At 41.4% G+C, this 21,022-nt stretch overlaps 3 protein-coding genes across 5 annotated transcripts; 2 read left to right on the top strand and 1 right to left on the bottom strand.

Moving 5' to 3' along the window:
- The first annotated feature begins 1,109 nt into the window (after positions 1-1,109).
- On the top strand, positions 1,110-14,949 carry LOC119882561 (ubiquitin carboxyl-terminal hydrolase 16-like). 2 transcript variants are annotated; one of them, XM_038692629.1, is made up of 19 exons: positions 1,110-1,189; positions 1,368-1,419; positions 10,112-10,178; positions 10,277-10,473; positions 10,562-10,665; positions 10,763-10,875; positions 11,000-11,214; positions 11,311-11,406; positions 11,506-11,636; positions 11,732-11,819; positions 12,108-12,189; positions 12,328-12,419; positions 12,546-12,599; positions 12,694-12,861; positions 12,981-13,662; positions 13,886-13,980; positions 14,123-14,209; positions 14,294-14,435; positions 14,516-14,949. In XM_038692629.1, exons 3-19 carry the CDS (start codon positions 10,118-10,120, stop codon positions 14,635-14,637), a joined length of 2,529 nt encoding a protein of 842 aa, XP_038548557.1. In that variant the 5' UTR covers positions 1,110-1,189; positions 1,368-1,419; positions 10,112-10,117; the 3' UTR covers positions 14,638-14,949. The 2 variants fall into 2 exon arrangements, with proteins under 2 accessions (XP_038548557.1, XP_038548556.1); XM_038692628.1 differs by lacking the exons at positions 1,110-1,189; positions 1,368-1,419 and adding an exon at positions 9,752-9,938.
- Positions 2,872-9,604, bottom strand: rwdd2b (RWD domain containing 2B). The gene is made up of 4 exons (XM_038692630.1): positions 9,098-9,604; positions 8,939-9,006; positions 4,392-4,760; positions 2,872-4,292 (listed from the first exon to the last, which is right to left on the bottom strand). The coding sequence occupies exons 1-4, from the start codon at positions 9,308-9,310 to the stop codon at positions 4,040-4,042; spliced, it is 903 nt and encodes a 300-aa protein (XP_038548558.1). The 5' UTR covers positions 9,311-9,604; the 3' UTR covers positions 2,872-4,039.
- Positions 14,950-15,171: 222 nt separating the features above from the next.
- On the top strand, positions 15,172-20,497 carry LOC119882560 (transcription regulator protein BACH1-like). 2 transcript variants are annotated; one of them, XM_038692626.1, is made up of 5 exons: positions 15,172-15,283; positions 16,549-16,806; positions 17,266-18,429; positions 18,516-18,722; positions 19,170-20,497. In XM_038692626.1, the coding sequence occupies exons 2-5, from the start codon at positions 16,567-16,569 to the stop codon at positions 19,557-19,559; spliced, it is 2,001 nt and encodes a 666-aa protein (XP_038548554.1). In that variant the 5' UTR covers positions 15,172-15,283; positions 16,549-16,566; the 3' UTR covers positions 19,560-20,497. The 2 variants fall into 2 exon arrangements, with proteins under 2 accessions (XP_038548554.1, XP_038548555.1); XM_038692627.1 differs by lacking the exon at positions 15,172-15,283 and adding an exon at positions 15,302-15,656.
- Positions 20,498-21,022: the final 525 nt, after the last annotated feature.

Raw genomic sequence — 21,022 nt, 5'->3', positions numbered from 1 at the left:
AGACCTTTGGTGTAAGAGGAAATGTCAAATGTGTTTATCAAAAAGATAAAAAATCGAGTTAGGAGGACTTAAACGGTCCGCAAGGCTTTTTTGTAGAGCACATTGAGCTGGAAATTTCAAGTCAATAGAAAATAAGGATTACATGAAAGGGTGTGACTTTTCACTTTTGGCCCTAATTACAGTGCCACCATCTGGTCGACTGGGCTCATATTTCTTTGGAAGCAGTTGCACATCATTTCCAGTCAGTGGCCCAACTTTCATGCTTCTAGCTCTTTCTAGCTCATGATAATTTGAGACATGGCAATTGAATAAAAAAAATGTAATAATAATAATAATTTACTATTATTGCTTTTTCCCTGAAGCTTAATGTTTTATTTTATAAACGTGTGTTAATTTTTTCTAATGTTACTGGAGGTGGTCTTCATTTCCAGTGAAGTAGCTCACCTTTGCTATAAAATGTTGCTGGAGATTCAAGGACAATGATCAAAACTTTTAACTAGGTAAACATTGACTGGCCATGTCACTCCTACTGTTTAACTATCAGTAGGTAAGTAAGTAAGGAGGGAGGATACAGGAGCTGCAGGTTACAATAACAAAGAAATTCATATAGCTGCTAAGGAGTGGTCTACACTTGATCTGTTATGATGTTATTGACCTGTATTGACCAGAGGTACTGATATTTACTCTGGTCAATACAGGCACTACAGCTGTAGCTAGAGTACAGCCAATAACATTGTTCCATTGCCTAAGATCAGTACTGTAGACAACGAAATTAAAACTACTAGAGGCAACATGTTTACTATTGACACATCTGTCAGGTTGATATCAGCAAGGGACCTCAGGTGGAGGGAGCAGGCAGATATGACTAGATGTTACAGCTCTAGAGCTGTGTGTCCTGTGTTTTGCTGTGTGTGCTTCTCCTTCTCCTGTAGTTCTCCAGGTACTGCCCTTCCCTCTCCTGTCTCGCAGCTGCAACTAGTGATTGGCAGCAGCTGCCCAATCAGTTCCTGGAGGATCTGAGAACAATGAGAGAGCCGCAACAGAACTTGTAAGGGTTGGTCTTGAGAGGCCAGTGTGTGAGGCTGGTCTTGAGAGGCCAGCCTGTGTGGCTGCCGACCAGTGGGTCAGATGGTGGTGTTTGGGAGCAGCAGGAGTGGAGCTGTGGACTCGCATACTCCTTTGGAAGAGGGTGGGTTTTAAATGTTTTATTTAAGTTGCTAGTACTGTGTCTTTATTTAAAACCTGAAAAAATGATCTTTTAGTTAAATAGTTGTTTGTAAAGACTTTGTTTCTGTGTCTCTTCTGTTCCTGTTTGATCTTTATTTGTTTGCACATGATCTGTTTCCTGTTTCTTCTGGCACTTGAAGAAACTCCTCACTTCACCTCTAGGTTTGAACCACGTGAAGACGTAAAACTAAGGTATGGTGCCATTTTCCACTTGGCTATTTATTGTCTTTAGTTAGAAAGGCAGTCATTTTTGCCAATATTAGGATAATGACAATTGCTACAAATTGGTTCACTTACAGGGGGAACTAAGGAAAAGGACATTCGCTGTGTACAACAGTAAGCAAGCAAGCACTGAAAGGTTTTTAGTGAGGCATATGTAAAACATTCCTCAGCACATTTCCTCTGACTGAGCACTTTGGCATTTTTAAAGTCCATATTTAGGACATAGTCTGCTGTTCTGTATGTTTTAATGTGTATAGTTATGGCAGTGAAGGACTGAAGAGACTCACCAGAAAGAATGAAATATAAACAATTTAGCACCTTGAAAGTCACGTGCACAAAATTAAAAGTAAAAGGTGCCTTTATTAAAAGAATTGATTTCTTTCAAGTTGGCAATTCATACTTCATTGGACATTGCTATATCAAAGCTATTCTAAAATTGTACAAATCTCAATACATTAAATCACAGCAGGTGATATTTGAATTTAGAAAAGAGACATTCTTCATGATTCATGTCAGCTCAACAGCTAACTGAGAAAAGGATGAAAGGGACCCAAAAATGCAGGATGAATGGGTGGAAGAGGTTGCTCATTTACAGTATCAAGTCCTGGGGGACAAGCTGGAGTTGTGGATGCACCTGGGAGTTGAGCTCTCTAATGTTGTAGTACTCGACCGGTCTTAAGACCACCTTTTGATGGTCTTGGTCTCGTCTGACTCGACCGCATATTTACTGTCTTGTCTCGGTCATTGAGGACTTGGGATTTTATTTCAAGACCATAACTTTGGGAATATCAAATTGCTTTTGCATTGTCTGATTTAAGTAGATGTAAAATGTATTGCTTTAAATGCAACCATTAACCCTAATTAAAAATGTGGTGGTACCGTTAACGACAGTCACCACTCCCCGCAATGGTAAGCATGGAAAAGGAGTGTAAAATAAAGATGCTTACATTGACTTCAGCTCTTGGTGTTTGTTTGTGGATGTTTCAATGGAAATGTCAGATCAATTTGAGAAGTACCTATGATCTTATTTCACGTTTTGTGGGGAACTGGTCTTGTTCTGGTCTCCATAAACTCTGGCCTTGGTCTCGGTTTGGGCGATCTTTACTACAACAGTAGAGCTTTCCTCACTAAACAAACCAACCGTAAGACTCCCCTGATGAATCTTCTGAAGAAGCAAGTTTGACATCTGACTGGAGTTAGTATCCACTCTCTGAGGGCAAAGCTGTAACATCAGAAAGAGCGGAACCAGCACCAGGACCACCAGCTGACTAAAATCTCCCAGGACAAGAGGTCTGGGATTGAAATCAGGATGAGCATCCCATCCTCAAGGCCATCTCTGGATCTGGTATCTGTTCATCATTTAGCATTCCTAATATAAATTATTTAAAAAGCTAACTTATTGTTTAAAAAGTGAGTGTGGGGTTTTTTTTTTTTTTTTTTTTTTTTGTTGAGCTTTTACAGAGAAACTCCTTTGTCTTGTGAAATGTTCAAGGCCACAAGATCCTCCTGCCTTTATCATCACAAAATAACATTTTAATCTGCATGGTTGATTCATGAAAGTTAAATGAAATCATATTTATATTTGATCCAAATAGCAGGGGACATTGTTTTTTACCTTTTATCATTATCTAATAGTATGTAGAAATTATGTATTGTTTTAGATTTAAACCTGTTAACATCCAGAAATCAGATAACCTAAGGATGCCATCATACTTTCCCACTTTAATTATATAATAGTGCCATCTGCTGGACAATGTAGACTAAGCATGTCTGCAAATCCAATGCCTATAACTATGGAACATTATCTTTGTCTTCAATTTATGTCTTGTTATTTCCTTTCATATAAACTCACTGGTATGTTGACCTGTTTCATTGGTATTTCTACAGCTGTGTGTGTCTGCGTGGCACCTCATCTTACAAGTCACCGTTGCATTGAAACCCAGTGGAACAAAATCCCGATAAAAACTGTATGATGGGGGGCTAAAATCAAGATTCATGTTCATTTTAATTGCCAGTGTAATCCACATTTAAACTAACATCTAATCATTCCATGAAAATTGAAGACTTTCCACAGTTATGTTATCTATAATTCATAACAGGAAAATCAACAGATTTCATAAACAGATATCTAGCATATTGTTGACTGTTGTCCAATTATTAATGTTATCAGACCTGAAAATCGTCTTATAGCCTCATAGCAATACACAGTGGTAAAATTTGAGGAAAGAAAGACCTAGGGCAAGTAGTATTAAAATTGCAAATCTAACAAGTCCTTGAGAAAACTCTCAGAAAAAAACATAATTTTAATGCTTCTTTTTGAAAAATGCCTATTAGCAAAAAAGAGCCAGAACATTTACTGAAATGTTGTTTCTGCCTTCTATCCCAATGAGGTCCCAGGTGTAACGGCTGAGCAACACTCACAAAAAGGTGATTTATTTATCTCAGATTATCAGGCACATGCTCACTATCCATTTATGTGCACTAATGAATACATTTCCATTTTAAGGTTAACACTTATTTTCAGGAGAAATCACTTCAGCAACAAGGAACCAGTCAAATACCTATGTATAATATACTTTAGGTGTGACCACTACCTCCCTTCAATGCCAAAATATATCTGAAAGATGTCACAACAGCCTTTCTCATTTAAGAACTGGTAGAGCTGCCCAAGGTCCATGTGATTACCTCTGTTCCCATGGGGGTCAAACATTGCCTCTTCAAAGCCTGTGAATTTGCGCAGGGAGTCTATACACTCAACAGTCCGGCTGTCCTTGCCCTGACGATCGAGGGGAATATCCTCTCTGTGTCGAATCATGATCTTCTTCCATGTCAGAACCTTCACTCTGTGAAATGGGAAAAAGTTTGGAAAAATAATAAACCTGGTACCTCAGCAGGCTTCTGGCTGTGACATCAGCTGCTAAAAATAACAACACTCAAGATACCTGGACCAGAACTCCTCGCAGGCAGACTGAGGACCTTCCACACAGACAATACCAGGCTTCCCAGGCATGCTAAATCCCGACAGGCCCAGCTCTTTGGACCACTCCAGGATGTTCTTCCTCTTTGTCTTGTTGTAGATGTGATGACTGTAAATCCACAGTCGGGTAAACACTTCCTGTAGCCATGGAGATGCAGAGTCTTTCTTAGGAGCCAGTGCTGCTGATAAGCTCTTATTAATGAAGAACTGCAGGTTGTCTTTCACCCAGTCCACAGCAGAGAGCACACACACTTCCCCCTGGCTGTTTTCCGAGAGGTATGCGTTGAGATCTGTGTGGAGCTGCGTCTGCTGGGTCCTGCTGAGACTAGCACACCTAGGGCACGAAAAAAAAACATGCTGTATGAAGGAGTCAGAGAAGATTCAAGGCAAAGTTAAGGAGTAAAACTTATAATGGAAATCTTGAATAAGCTAAGGTTTGCAGAAATTTACAAAATAACAGATCTTCAGAAGAGTGATAGTCTTACTCATCAATATCAGAATCAGCTTTATTGCCAGGTATGTGTACACATATGAGGAATTTGACTCAGGATTGTACATTGCTCATGATGTGCTTACTCGTACAAAAATACCATAACACAATAATAAAATCAGACACAAACTACAGTATAGACAACACTAATATACACACTATGAACAAAACAATATAGACATATTGACAAATAGTGCAGTGATCAGAGTGCAAAGGATGCGAGAGTAAACTATTATTCTCATTATTTACATGTTGAAGGTGGATATGATATACAGGTACACATACATGTACACAGTGTGATGGAGCATAGTGCAAAGGATGCTGGAAAAAATAAATAAGACCTATGACCTGAGGTAGGTGTATTGGTATACAGTATATACAATATGACATAGTATGAACAGCACTGAAATAGAGAATGGTGAATAAATAAGTGGAAACCAGTAAACAGGTGGCTGATTAGAGACAGAGTTACTGGATTATTGCACAGGAATTGTTCGTGACACTGAATCAGAAATCAGCTGTTCATCAGAGTGATGGCTTGTGGGAAGAAACTGCTTCTGTGTTTGTTGGTTTTGGCGTACAGTGCTCTGTAGCGCCTACCAGAAGGGAGGAGCTGGAACAGGTTGTGTCCGGGGTGAGATGGATCTGCAGTGATGTTTCCTGCCCGTTTCCTGACTCTGGAAATATACAAGTCCTGAATGGAAGACAGGTTGGCACCGATTATTTTTTCTGCAGTCCTGACTGTCCGTTGTAGTCTGTCCCTGTCCTTTTTGGTGGCAGATCCAAACCAGACAGTGATGGAGGTGCAGAGAACAGACTGGATGATGGCTGTGTAGAACTGGATCAGCAGCTCCTTAGGCAGGTTGAGCTTCCTGAGCTGACGCAGGAAGTACATCCTCTGCTGGGCCTTCTTGATAATCGTGTCAGTGTTGGGCTCCCACTTCAGGTCCTGGGATATAGTGGGAACCCAGTAACCTCAAGGTTTCCACAGCAGACACAGGGCTGTTGAGTATGGTGTAGAGGGAGAAGAGCAGTGGGGAGAGCACACACCCCCTGGGGGTGCCAGTGCTAATAGTCCAGGTGCTGGATGTGATGTTTCCCAGCCTCACCTGCTGACTCCTGTCAATCAGGAAGTCTGTGATCCACTGACAGGTGGAGGCTGGTACAGTGAGCTGGGTGAGTTTGGTGCTGAGGATGTCCGGGATGATGGTGTTGAACGCCGAGCTGAAGTCCACGAACAGGATCCTAGCATATGTCCCTGGAGAGTCGAGGTGTTGCAGGATGTGATGCAGACCCAAGTTGACAGCATCATCCACTGACCTGTTAGCCCTGTAGGCAGGGGGTCCAGCAGGTGGCCTGTAATGTCCTTCAGGTGGGCCAACACCAGTTTTCCAAAAGGCCTTCATGACTACAGATGTCAGGGCGACGGGCCTGTAGTCATTTAGTCCAGAGATGGAGAGTTTTTTGGGGACCGGGATGCCTGTGGAGCGTTTGAAGCAGGAGGGAACTTCACACAGCTCCAGTGATTTGTTGAAGATCTGAGTGAAGATGGTGGCCAGCTGGTCCGCACAGATTTTCAGGCACAATGGTGAGACACAGTCAGGTCCAGGAGCCTTCCTAATCTTCTGCCTTTGGAAGAGGTGGCTCACGTCCTCTTCACAGATCTTGAGTGCAGGTGAGGGGTCAGAGTGGGACAGTGACTGTTTGAAGATGGCGTTGGAGTTGGGGAGAGGTGTGACTCTGGGCTTTTCAAACCTACAGTAGAAACCATTCAGCTCGTCTGCCAGTTGTTGAGTACCAGCAGTGTTGGGGGATGGTCTCTTGTAGTTTGTGAGTGTCCGTAGGCTTCTCCACACTGACGCAGGGTCGTTGGCTGCAAAGCTGTTATTTAGCTTTGCAGCTTTGACCTCTTTAGTCAGAGTGTTCCTGGCCTGGTTGTACAAGACTCTGTCCCCACTTCTGAAGGCCTCCTCCTTGGTCTGACAAAGCTGCCTGAGTTTCGCTGTGAACCAGGGTTTTTGGTTATTGTATGTGTGGAAGGTTTTAGTTGGCACACACATGTCCTCACAAAAACTGATGTAAGATGTGACAGTGCCAGTTAGTTCGTCCAGGTCAGTGGCTGCAGCCTCAAAAACACTCCAGTCAGTGCAGTCAAAGCAGGCCTGTAACTCCAGCTTTGACTCGTTGGTCCATCTTTTCACAGTCTTTACTACAGGTTTAGCAGATTTCAGTTTTTGCCTGTGTCTCGGGAGAAGATGAACCAGACCGTGATCAGAGAGTCCCAAGGCTGCACGGTGAACAGAGCGATAGGCGTCCTTTAATGTTGTGTAGCAGTGGTCCAGTGTGTTAGTGTCCCTGGTGGGACACTTAATATGCTGTCTGTACTTTGGAAGTTCATGACTGAGGTTTGCTTTGTTAAAGTCCCCAAGAACAATGAGCAGGGAGTCTGGGTGTTTTTTCTCCACGTTAGTTATCTGGTCGGCCAGGTGTAGTAACGCCTCATTTACACAGGCCTGAGGTGGAATGTAAACAGCGACCAGAACAAACGAGGAAAACTCCCACGGTGAATAAAACGGTTTACAGTTTATAAATAATGTCTCTAGGTGAGGCCTGCATGATTTCTTCAACACTGATCCGCGCGGATGAGATTAATTCCCGGTAGGTGAAGTGCGCTTTCCGGGATGCGCTCGGTGAGCCAGGATTCGGTGAAACAGAGGGCAGCAGATCTGCAGAAGTCCGAGATAGTTCTGTTGAGGAGCAGCAGTTAGTCCATTTTGTTGGCCAGAGAGCAAACATTCGCCAGCTGAACTGAAGGGGAGCGCAGTGCGAAATCCCCGCTGTCTCAGTTTAACCAGCGCGCCTGCTCGTTTTCCCCTGCGCCGTTTCCGAAGGATCCCAAACAGAGCTGCCGCTCCTCCAACTAGTAACTCCGGGAAAGTTCCAGGGTCAATAAGGAGCGGTGGAATAGTATGAGCAGTTGAAAGTCCAATGTTTAAGAGCTCTTCTCTGGTAAAAGTTACCAGAGAGGGACGGCAGAAAACAGCGTTAATTAACAAAAACACAAAAAGCACTACGGAGCGTAATCCCGAGGCGGCCGTCTGCGGAGCTATCTTGGATATATGTTCATGAATGGCGATTTATGGTTTGTATCAGATACTGGCCACTTAAATGAAGCAGACAGGAGAATAAACCAAAATGTATCTTCCCATGCAAGCTGTACTTCCCACTACTCAACAGAGGCTGATGTTGTCCTACTCCCATAGCAGCTTTTATACTAATTTTGTGAAAACAATATGAATTGTTACTGCTTAACAACTCCGTGCAGGGAACACATGCAGCATACAGTAAATTGTATGCTATCTGTATTCAACCATGCATACTTCTTAACTTAAATAGGGCCATAACAATAAAAAAAACCAACTACTTAGCCTACTTTCTGCCACAGTCACATAACCCATTTTCATCTGTGTCATTAGTCTGTTATTATATCTGTTATAGTCTCTATGTCATGTTCATTCATTTCATTTTCACATTAGACCAAACCAATGGCATGGTTGTCCTTGGCTTGTTTTTCTGTCTTTTTGCACTTCAGGCTGCTGTTTACAGGCGCAGGGTTTACAGAATGACTTTTTTTACTTTTTTTCCGACAGAAATTAAATATGTGTGTTTGAGTTATTAATGTCTGTTTGACATGGAAGATTTATGAAAATGTTACAGTATCGTAAGATGTCCAATTGCAAGAACTGGTAAGACATTTTATAACAGCTCCTTATCACACATGACCTCTGAATGGAAAACTTCTTTTGGTAAAGCCCAAACACACACACCACCGGATGGGTCTCTACAATTTCTATGGGCTTTATAGCATTGCATATAACATTAGATTATGAACATATTGTGTTGCTGTTTTGCAAGATTTTATACGTATTATAAACTAAGCTAATTAGTTAGTTGTTCTCGTCTTGCATATATGAGAAGAGTTCATCACCTTCACCACACATCAGAAGTGGATAGTGGCTTACCTGATTGTTATCTCTGGTAACACACTGGGATATTCGGGTGGATAAGCACATGATAGAATGACGTCCGTCTGAGTTGAGCAACAAAATAAGAAAGGACAATGGCGTTAAATACGTTTTAAGACACATTTAAATCACAGGGACAGTCGGTTATTCTGTTACCCTCTCAGTGCTCCCAGTGTCCAGTTTCTGTTTGATGAGAAACTGAGGTCTGGAAGGAGGTGGGCTGTCTGTTGAATCTGAGCCCTCCACATAGTCCCTGAGCTCAGCTAGTGCCAGCTGATCTGTGATCTCCAGCTCCTCCTGTGTGGGAAACATGCTGGTGAGCAGCTCCACCTCTGCGAGCTGAGACTCAGCCCGCTCTAAGTAAGACATGCTGATGAAGGCAAACTAGAGCGTCGATCTTCACTTGTGTTACACATAAACGATCACTGTTGAAAAGATTTCTGTCTCCGCATTTAAAGATAACGTTATTATTACTTTTAATTTAACGTTACGTAACCTGTCATTAACGTTACAGCCCGGCTAGCAAATAATGTTGCTTCTGTACTAGCGACTACTAGGTAAGTCTTGTCAAGGGAGTAACATTAATAAAATACATTTAAATTAGCTATATATGTAGAAGGAGCGGAACACCACAGTTAAACACCCGAACAACTTCAGTAATGGCAACACGCCTAGTGATCGAGCTTTGTTTCAACTCGGACTGTTAGAAGCGACGCACACAGGAAACACACATACCGAGCAGCAGAAGGCGTTGCACATTTTGTTCATCTGTTCATCCGTCTGCATGTGTCAGCCGGGATTTTTCTGCCAAATCAGCGGAGTGAATTTTTTTTTTTTTACCGAATGTGAAACTTTGTAGACACATTTTCTTATCCGAGGGCTTACATTTTACGTCTGTAATCAGCAAACCAAGTTGACTATGTCCGGATTTGAGAATCCATCCACACAAAGTAACCGAAACTGAAAACGGTGAAGCTTTTAGGCTCCTTTTGTGACAGTAAGTTGACTGGACCCTGAGACATGGAGTTACACGTCACATACATACACTAATTTGTGTAAAGCAGCATTATAATTGATGTTATATAACGTTAGCTATTAGCCAAAGCTGGCGTTAGTTTAGGTGACTGCTGTTTATTATTTCGATTCATGTCTAATTGTGCTTAACGTTAGGTGACAATGGGAAAGAAAAGGGGGAAGGACAGGAGCTCCAGAGAGGATGATGACATTGACCTGACAGGTAAATAATATTTTAATATTATCATCTCCATTGTCATATGGCAACCTGTGGAAGGCCTAGGATGACTTTCCCACATTGTTTTCTTTTTATCTTCGTAGGTCCTTCCTGCAGACATATTAAGAAGGGAACGGACCAAACTCTTTTAAAGAAACTCTCCGGTAATTCTGATTGGACAAGTTGCCAGGATTGTAAGCATGAAGAGCATAAAGAAAATATCAGCACCACCCTGCCACAGGACACTGAAGAGGAACAAGAAACAGCAGCCGTTTGGATGTGCTTGAAATGCGGCCATAGAGTGAGTTTATTCAACCCATTTATCATTCAAATTTTGACAGTGTATGAAGGGACTTTTGCTAAATGACCAGATGCATCTTTTCTGCCAGGGATGTGGACGAAACTCTGAGAACCAGCATGCCATCAAACATTATCAGACTCCTCGGTCAGATCCACATTGCCTGGTGGTCAGTTTGGACAACTGGAGTGTGTGGTGAGTATGTTGCTGTGCTGTGTTAGTCACAGATGTCAAACTTGTGTTTGAAATGTAAAAGTACTTGTTCTGTTTTGATGTGTTGCCAAACTTGCAGGTGTTACATATGTGATGACGAAGTCCAGTACTCTAGGACTGGACATTTGGCTCAGCTGATGACCAACCTAAAAAAGCAAACCTCTGCAGATCCTATAAAGAGACCAGAAAAAAGTGGGTCCATTTGGAAAATTTGAGCATCACTGTAATGTTTTTAAAATAAAATAAAAAACAGATTTCATTATTGGAATTACATGTCTCTATAACCATGTCCACCATGCTGTGTTTGGTTATTTAGGAGTAAAGGAGGAAGACAGTTTAGAAGTTGGGCAGATGACAGAGACTGTAAAAACAGAGAAAAGTGAGGACAAGGAAAACGAGGACCAAAAGAAAAATGTCAAAAAAGAGAGTGTAAAATCACAGAAGTCTGGCACATCTGAAGACAATGGTGGTGTTTCAGTAAAGGGGCTGAGCAACCTGGGAAACACGTGTTTCTTTAATGCAGTTATTCAGGTAAGATTGTGCTTTATAAGATGCCACCCTTGATTTAAAATGAGTGTCTTTGTAAATTTAGGAGCTATTACTAATCGCTATCATTGTCTTTTCCAGAGTCTTTCTCAAACACCGCTCTTAAGACAGTCTCTCAACAAAGTGACAGAAGAGAAAATGAGTCTTAACATTAAACCTGTCGCCTCCTTGGATCTGGTGTGTTTCCGTTTGTTTTTAACCATAAAGATGGTAGATCTAGATGCCTAATATATACACAGTTTATTATTTAAAGACTTGCTTTTGTAATGATTACAGGAGCCTATTGTGGTGCAGTTAGACCAGCCTGGATCCCTGACTTTGGCTATGTGTCAACTTCTCAATGAGATCCAGGAATCCAAAAAGGGTGTGGTAACACCTCGGGAGTTGTTCACACAAGTGTGTCAAAAGTGAGTGCAAGTTGAGGTGGAACTCAGCCTTAAGATGTGCTTAAAATGTACTTCCTAGCATCATTACATTAAAACTTTCTGTCTCCTTTCTGCAGGGCTGCCAGGTTCAAAGGATTTCAGCAGCAAGATAGCCAGGAGCTGCTGCGCTACCTTCTGGACGGTATGCGGGCTGAGGAGATCAAAGTATGCATTTAGTTTTTAAGAAATTGCCCTATATATCGCATTGGTGAAAGATTTACACTTGAAACAGACACTGTATATCCAAGTGGCTATGTGTTATGTGGCAGTATATTACATTGACAGCAGAACAGTACTGCTTGTAAGACAGCTGGTATGGATTGCACTATAAGCACTTATTAAGCTTTTGTTATTTCAAGCTCAGTAGAACTAAGCTGCAAAATCTCCTCCTCTCTGGCTTATCAAATGGTTATTTTAGTCATATACATTTGACGATTGTGTTTGTCTCTACAGAGAGTAAGCTCTGGAATCATGAAGGCATTGCAAGAATCCAGAAAAGGCACAGATGAAGAGCAGTTGAAGACACTAGTTAAAGGTAAGTAACTAGGCTTTAAGTTAAACACCTTGTGGTCAGTGTCACATAAGCAAAAAAAGTTGCATTCTACTGTACAATACTGTCTTGGCACACCAAATAGTCAAATGGGGTCCTGTAACAATGAAGTTCTGATTTCAGAGTACGAGAAAAATGGGTTTCCAAAAAACTTTGTCGACCAAGTTTTTGGTGGGGAAATGACCAGCACTATAATGTGTCAGCAGTGCAAAACGGTATGTGTTGTGGAAGATCTTCAACCAAGTCCAGTTGCCCTTGATTTTTAACCTTCGTTGGATAAGTTTAAGATTTTACCTATTATGCTGGTGTCACACTAAATGGCTATAACTTTGCACTTACAGGTGTCTGTAGTCACAGAGATGTTTTTGGATCTTTCCCTTCCTGTTTCAGATGAGGTAAAGCCTTTTATGAGTGTTTTTTTTGGGCAATTATTTGTTCGAGTTTTGTTTGGGTTTCACACATGTGCCTTTTTGTGGCGACATCTTACAGACATACAGAAAGAAAAACCAAAAAAAAGGAGTTCAGAACACCCGTGAGTCAAGCCAGGAAAGCAGAAACAGTCCTGCTTTGACCAATGGAAATGATGACATTCCCAGTGGGGCCAGCAGCAAGTACCAACAGAAGAAAGCCAAGAAGCAGGCAAAGAAGCAAGCAAAGGTACCTCACTGACTGTACATAAAGGAAGTTTTGTCTTTTGTTGAAGTTAATGGATGAGTGTGTAATCATTGTGTAGAATAAACTAAATAGTCTGTATTGTTTCCATGTTTCTGCTACAGCATCAAAAGAGGCAGCAAAAGCTTGAGGGCAGAGTCACTTTGGACAGTCTTACATCGCCGAGCCACACGGAGAGCGAACAGACAGATCCTACTGCAGATGGGGAACCAGATGGGGGAAATGCTGACAATGAAACACATGAAGAAGCCTCACTGAGTGAAGGAAATCCTGCACAAATCAGTGTGTCTGAACAGGACCAGAGGGACCCTGATACAGTCCAGGATGAGAAGGAAGAGGACGAAGAGTCAGTGATTGACTGTGACTCATCAGCTACGTCATCAGTCAGCAACCGTTTTAATGTCTTATCAGAGGAGCAGAACTCAAAGGACAGCATCTTAGATGATGCCAAAATGTCTGACATGGATCAGGAAGAAAAAGAGGATACACAGCTGGTGAGTGAAATGGAGAAAGTAACCCTGGATGACGCCTTCATAGAAGACTATGATGCTGAACAAGGCATGGAGAGTGAAGATGAGCCACTAGAGGCTAAAGAGTACACTGTAGTAAATCAGGACCCAGAACTGGCCTTTCACACACTGGCTGCCAGGACGGCCCCTGAGAAACAGGAGTGTTCAGTACAGTCATGCCTTTTTCAGTTCACAGAAGTAGAAACCCTCACCCAGAACAATAGCCTGCTGTGTGTCACCTGCACTAAACGGCAGTCACACAAAGACAAAGCTGGAGGTATGTGAAATTTCTCTCCCTCATATTTCACCTATTGTTGATATAGCTTTTGTTCTTGACATTGTACACCCTGTACATGTGTGTGGATTTTTGCAGTACAGTATCACAAGTCCAGTGATTCTAAAAACAACAACAACCAAGAAGTCAGTTAAACTGGATCTTCTGTCTGATGTTCCATTTGGGGATCAATAAGGTTCATCGTCTTTATTTGTGCTCTGTTTAGGATCCAAGAAGAATATTTACACTGACGCCTTGAAGCAAATGCTGATCTCCTCTCCCCCACCAGTGCTTACCCTTCATTTGAAGAGATTTCAACAGGTGAGTTAAAGAAAATGTCAGCATTTTTACACCTTTGATCAACTGACTGTCAGCCAAGTTGTTTTTATTGACACACCTTCAAACCAGCTGTTTAAGGAACATGACACATTGTTTTGTTTTGATTTTTTTTGTTTTCCTCTAGAATGGATACAGTATTTGTAAGGTGAACAGACATGTCCAATTCCCCCTGATACTTGATTTAGCTCCCTTTTGTGGGGTAAAATGCAAGGTAAATATTGGATTAACAATTTTTGTTAAATGTATCATTATTTTATTATAGTCTGAGCACTAACAGTAAGTTGTTTCCAAACAGGCCATGACAGAAGGAGATGCTCAGATTTCGTACAGTTTGTACGGTATTGTAGAACACAGTGGAACAATGAGATCAGGTCATTACACAGGGTATGTGAAAGTACGACCTGATAATCCCTCATCCAATGGACTTGCAGCAGAAGGTTGGTGTACTTGGGTGTGACAAATAATAACATGGTAGTAATACTTTAAGTATCAACTCTAACTCATCACTTCCCCTCAGGAGATGCAAAGCCACCCAGAGGATCCTGGTTCCATATAAGTGACACAAGCGTCCAGCCTGTGAGTGAGAGTAAAGTCCAGAGTTGCCAAGCCTACCTCCTCTTCTATGAAAGAATCCTCTAATCGAACCGTGCCTCACTACTCAGGAAATCCAAACAATCCAAGCTGCTGCTGCTGCTGCTACTTCAATTCCACAGTATAAGGGATCTCAAACTGTTGAACAACATTGGCCTGCTTTCTCAGTGACTCAAACTGCAATGGCTGCAATGAAATGATGTTGATTATACAGAAGGGACATTTGACAGTGTTGACATTTTCATCACAGTGGTGTCACCCAGTGTTGCAAGTAGTAAACAGGACAAATGTTTGTTAGTCACACTGATGGGAATATGATTATGATACAATAAATAAGTGTGCAATGAAAGTCAAGATGGACATGAAGCAGTTTGTGGTATTGGATTTGTACACATTACAAAAATCTATTTCAGGAGATTAATGAGAGTGGGGGGAGGGTTGTAAAAAAAATAATAATAATATATATGTTTATTTTTTTTTATCAATGTCATGTAATGAAATGCTTCAAAATGTCTAAAGTGTCTCCTGTCTTGTGTGGTGGCATTCTGAGTCTTGCACTGAGCATGCGCAGTCAGTCTAATAGCTTCCTCTCGTCCCAGTAGTCACATGACGAGAGGAAAGTCTGGCTCCGGATGGCCAGTGTCTAGTCAACCTAAAATTTACTAATGGCAGTGTTACCAAGCTGACATGGCAGGTCGGTGAACATTTGGCCTTTCTTTTAGATAAATATTAAGAAGTAAAGTTAATTTTTCAGAAGGTTTTGGTGTTTAGCCAATACCAGGAAGATGAGACCGCTCGGTTACGTTAGTTGTAGCTAACGGTTAACGTTAACGATCTGGCCTAGCTTAAAGCCTTTCCGTTTGGACAGCATTTTCGACCATTAGTTACATTAATATCTTAATAAAAATGTTGACATTCCTTAGTAACGCAACGTCTTGGTCCTAACTGGATATTTTTCGTTAGGCATCTCTGCCAGGCCTAGTTGGACAAGTTGGCTAAACATGAGTCAGCATTTTAAACTTTTTAGATAACGTTAAAGAGTTGAAATTAAATCGACCTGGACTGCAGTAAGTTAACTTAATGATTATCTAACTCTTAGGTAGCGCATACAGTGTGTCATTAGGCCGTCACGTTACAATGTTAATATAAGTTACTGTAACTGCTAACACCATCATTTTTATTTTTAAAAAGTCAGACAGAAGCACTGGAGCAGGTTGTCTCCAAATTGGAAACCCAACCACTACAAATATCGTTATTTACTAATAATCAGCTATTACATAATATACTAGGATAATTTATAAAACTGCATTTTATGCATTTATCCAACTCTTAGCCTTATCAATAACTGCCATTATTGAAAAGGAAATTTGACCTGAAGTTCATTTGCAGTGGTTTTACATGTTTTAGGTTTTCTCAGCAATGCCAAAAACAACGATCTAATTTGCCTCAAGGGGTCACCCACAGCATGAAAAAATGCTTGGTGGACACACATGATTGTGTAACAGCAACATTGCACCTTCTGCTAAAGACAGAATCCACTATGGAAGGAACTTGCAATTACTTCATTATCACTTTTATCTGTGGATTATTATATCGATGAATGCTTTTGTCTTTCAAATGTCAGCTGTTAACACCAAGGGGATGTCTCGAAATGTCATATTTTGACCTACCAACAGTCCAAAACCAGAAGATATTCAGTTTGCTACCATAAAGAAAAGAGTATTCGCATTCAAGACACAAGAACCCATGATGTTTCCCACATGACAATGACAAAAATTATCAATATCAAAATGCAGATTCATCTACTGTCAATTAACTAATTGAACATGATTAATCGTGGCAGGTAGAATTCACACTTCTGTGTATTTTGAGAGTAATTTATACTGATTCTGTATTGTGTGTATGGTTTACTGTGATCATGATGGTTTTTTGACTCCCCCTGCTTCCTTTGTCACACAGGATGAGCTTATAAGAACCATGTCGTTCCCAGCTCCCCGCATATCAGTGTTCACCTTTCAGTCTGCAGTGCACAGCGCCCATGTTCTCCAGTGTCTGAATGACCAGAGGCAGCGGGACGTCCTGTGTGATGTGACAGTAGTGGTGGAAAACAGGAGTTTTCGGGCCCACTGCTCTGTCTTGGCTTCCTGCAGCGAATACTTTCACAGCAGGGTTACCAATGTCACCAGACAGAATCTCGTAATCACGTTGCCTGATGAGGTCGGTGTCCTGCTGTCCAGCTGAATGCTGCCATGTTAAATTACACTTAGCAAGCTGCAATATCCATACATGCAGGACCAGGCACCAAAATATTTTGAAAAAGTCTAAATTGTTATTTATGACATGGACTAGAAAGATTTATTTTCTGTCCAGCAGTAGATGCCTGTGTGTAATATGACTGTTGGTCCAATTTGCAGCATTTGCAATGTGGCTTATACATGTATACATCACAATGTCTGCAACAGAAATACTATGTCAGCCCTGCAGAGAATAATATTGCTGTTTTATGAACCTGCAAGCGATACATTTCAGGACATGTATCAAACAACCCTTTATATTTCCATATCATATGTTCCTTTATTAGCTGGTCACCTTTCTAGTATGGTCATATTATAGTAATCTATAGTAATGTGAGTTTTTTTGTACCTTAACAATCTGCTGTATCTCCTTTCCTCACAGGTGACCGTTGAGGGGTTTGAACCATTGCTGCAGTTTGCTTACACATCAAAGCTCCCCTTCACCAAAGAAAACATTCATGCCATTCACAGCAGTGCGGAGATTTTAGCATTTCATAACTTGGAGTCGGCATGTTTTGACTTCCTCATCCCAAAGTTTTCTGAAAGCAAAAGAACCTCACAGGAGGTCAGGCGTAGACCCTGTTGTCGGAGCCGGGATCCCAGTGCCAGTTTTGGCTCCAGCGTAGAGAGCAGCCAACCAAAATCATTTGAGTCACACAGCTCAGTGCCTTCAAGAGTTGATGAACAAAAAGACTTCCCATCACAGTGTCCTCAGAGTGCACAGGGTCAGATGAACAGTGGGGAAGAACACCTCTGTTTGGAGAACTGCGGGCCACAAATGGCCCCCTTATCTCTGGAGTTGGCAGCAAATGGTGTGTGCCCCGTGTTGTCATTGCCATGCCCAGATACAGACAAAGTAGATCCCACTCAGTTCTGTGAAAGAGACATTTTAGAGATAGTAGATGTGTGTAATCAAAGTGAGTTGAGTTTGGCAGACTGTGGCTTACCCTGTGAGCTGTCAACCCCAGGGGATGTGAATCCTCCAGAATTCATTGAGCCAGCAGGCAGCGATGTTAAACAGACGGTAGAGATGCTTGGTGCTGAAACCAACTGTAACCCAGGTTCATGTCCACTGAACACATCAGGGGCAGAAGATTGCAGTGAGTTAATAGAGCAGAGTAAGGCTGGCCTTGAACGGGGGATGGCAGGTGATCACTCAGACCCTACACTAACTGCTCTAAGCCACGAAGAGGGATTTGGGCAGAGGAGCAGCGTGGAGAGAGAGGTGGCTGAACATCTGGCAAAGGGATTTTGGTCTGACCTATGCCCAAATCAGGCTCAGACACTCCCCCTGGATCCCACAGACCAAAACAATCTGGCAAAAGCATCAGACTTTCATTGGCTGAAGCAGCTGGACCTGAGCTCCAGTGTAGGGGACTGTCCTTTCCTTAGGGACCTTGGGACAGGTGATGACCCGGCTCCACGCACTGACAGCCTGTCCCAGTCAGAGAAAAGCCCCTACATGTCCTCATCGCTGAACTCTGGAGACGACTCTGACTTCGACACAGATGGAGATACTGAGGCCAACAACAAAAGAGCAGCAGAGGTCATTGTGATTGACAGCTGATGTTTGGTTACTGATAGTTGAAGATAAGTAAAATAAATGTAACTCTTAAAAATTGTTCTCTACAGATTCAGCTCCCATTCCCAGTGGAGCAAATCTCAGCGCTGAGCCGGAGTGCCTTCCAGCAGCTTCTTAGACATCATGAACTGACTCAAGATCAGCTAGAGTTTGTCCATGATGTTCGTCGACGAAGCAAAAACCGTGTGGCTGCACAGCGCTGCCGAAAGAGGAAACTAGACAGCATACACCAACTAGAATGTGAAATCAAAAGATTAGTAAGTTGTCTACTATGTCCGGTATTCTCAACATGTTGTCAAACATGATATGATTTAATTTAGTGTCTTTCCTGCGGATGAAGTACTTTGTGACCTTTATTGACCCCTAGTGGTGACCAGTATGAAAAGCAGCAATGTGGATGGAAGCACTCTTGTTTTCATGAACAAGATTGAAGAAGTGTTATTTTTGCAATAGAAGTCAGTATTGCAAGATCATTTTTCCTAAAATTTATAAAATATTGTAATAAAACAGCATAATCATTTGCCTTTGGTATGTGTAAATTCTGTAGCCCCGTAGAAAGGTGATTGTAGGTTTAGATTTACAGATTGACCAGAAAGATTTCTGAAATCTAAATACTGTAGACTTATGAAGTTTTTGTTCAAAAGGCATATGCAATGACGAGGAGTCGAGGAAGTGAATAAGCTTTGCTGTCATTCTCTCTGCAGAAAAGTGAGAAAGACCGGCTGCTGCAGGAGCGAATTGAGCTGGAGCAAAACCTGGAGGAGACGCGGCAGAGTCTGTGCGGGTTATGTAAGAGTGTCAGCATCGAGTCTGGCTCTGATCAGGACCACTTGCAGCTTCTTGCCAAGCTTTCCTCACCAGACTTCCCTATCTCCTCCCTAAGCCTGGTGGGTAAAGATGACGAGTCCCAGATCACTATTGAAATGGTAAGTTGTTCTTCAGTGTGTGACCCAAACAAGCCGCCTGCAGGCTCAGTTCAAACTGCTGCATCAGAGGCCGGCACACATGCAGAGGAGGCAGGTTCTCCACAGAGCTGCCCTGATCTGTCTCTCTGCTCAACGCCTGTTTGTACAAGAAGACCAGCTTATAATTAGGTTATAATTTTTTTTTTTTATTGTAATTTAATCATCATGCAGGACCATGGAGCAGGGGGTGGACTGAATATATACTGTAATCCCCTTTTGGGATAGGTGTTCTTTCCTGTGTATTTCACTGAATGATTTTCTGTCTGACATACTGTAGGTCTGTGTAGGTAGGACAGAGAAATGTAACTTTCCTTTGCTGTATTTCTAATAGTCATTGTAGTAAACTCAGAATCCAGTATTCATCTTTTTGAAAGTACAGAACATTTAAGCCACGGTAATTCCCAAATGTCTTTATTTGTAAATTAAGACGACATTTCTTAAAGTTACGTTTGTTTTTCTCAGGGAAACTCATAACCTGACTGTGTTTTGATGCCTAAAATAATTTGTGCTTCACAGCCACCTCATTTTCCTACTTATGCAAACATAAACTCGTATAAATAAGACATTTCTTTCATTTTAGGCTAATAAGTCTATCGTTATAATCTTCACACATACTGTATTATTCCACCACTATGCTGTTTCTTTGATTAAATATGCACAGCACTAACTGAACTTTTTTTTTTTTCCAGGGGATGACTAAGAAATGTTACAGTTAACAGAAAGTATTATTTGAATGCTACTATAGACTAGCTTTCGAATAATGCTCTTTTAATAACTGTCAGCTTCCCCTACTATTTGAGGAATGGTTCAAGTGTGTCTAAACGTGTTACTGGGGAACACGTGAAATTATGTTATTTGATGCAAAATGTGCCTTATTCAGTAGTATAGTATGAATACAGAAAAAATAAAGGCAATCTTTGTATATTCTTGTCTGAAGCACTGTTGCACATTAATCCAGAGCCCATATTGATGGCATTGTCTTACATTTAAATCAGTCTTCATGTTGAGTGTTTTTAATTGAATGCTTTCATGGATTACATATTTAAATAAACAACATTTTTCATTCAGTTTTCAATGTTTTATTTAAATTAAAAAGAAGATATATCCCACCCTCTGTTGATGGACTGTACCACAGTTTGTCCAGTAGATGGAAATACAACTCTGTTTACAGTTTTTCTCGATTGCTTAAACGCATTTCCTGAAATTATGCCTCTTTTTCTCAAAACTCTAAACACAAATCCACAACTTCTCACCCAATTTCCCAAACATCCTATTTTCAGGTCAAAATGAAACTCTCCACTCAAAACCATCAGTCTTGCTGAAAAACCACACTTCGCCCTCAGACATAACACACAAGCTCTGAAAAACACACACACTACAACACAGTCTTACACACTGGTGAGATAAATTCAAAACAATACTACAAAAACTGGTTATTAGTAATGTTGCTTGTGGTTCTTCCCTCAAAAACCTTTTCACATGATGAACACAACAAAAGAAATAAATGTAAACAGTTCAACACACCAAACAACAAATTATTCTTCCTCAGCGTTCTGTCTTTGGTTTGGGAACAGAGATTCTTGTTCTCCACC

Source organism: Micropterus salmoides, unplaced genomic scaffold (genome assembly GCF_014851395.1).
Source record: "Micropterus salmoides isolate LMB-PRFRI ecotype aquatic unplaced genomic scaffold, ASM1485139v1 Ms_hic_scaffold_3, whole genome shotgun sequence".
NCBI classification, from domain to species: Eukaryota; Metazoa; Chordata; class Actinopteri; order Centrarchiformes; family Centrarchidae; genus Micropterus; species Micropterus salmoides.
Note: the sequence above shows the minus strand (reverse complement) of the source record. Positions and strands in the feature narration are given on the sequence as shown.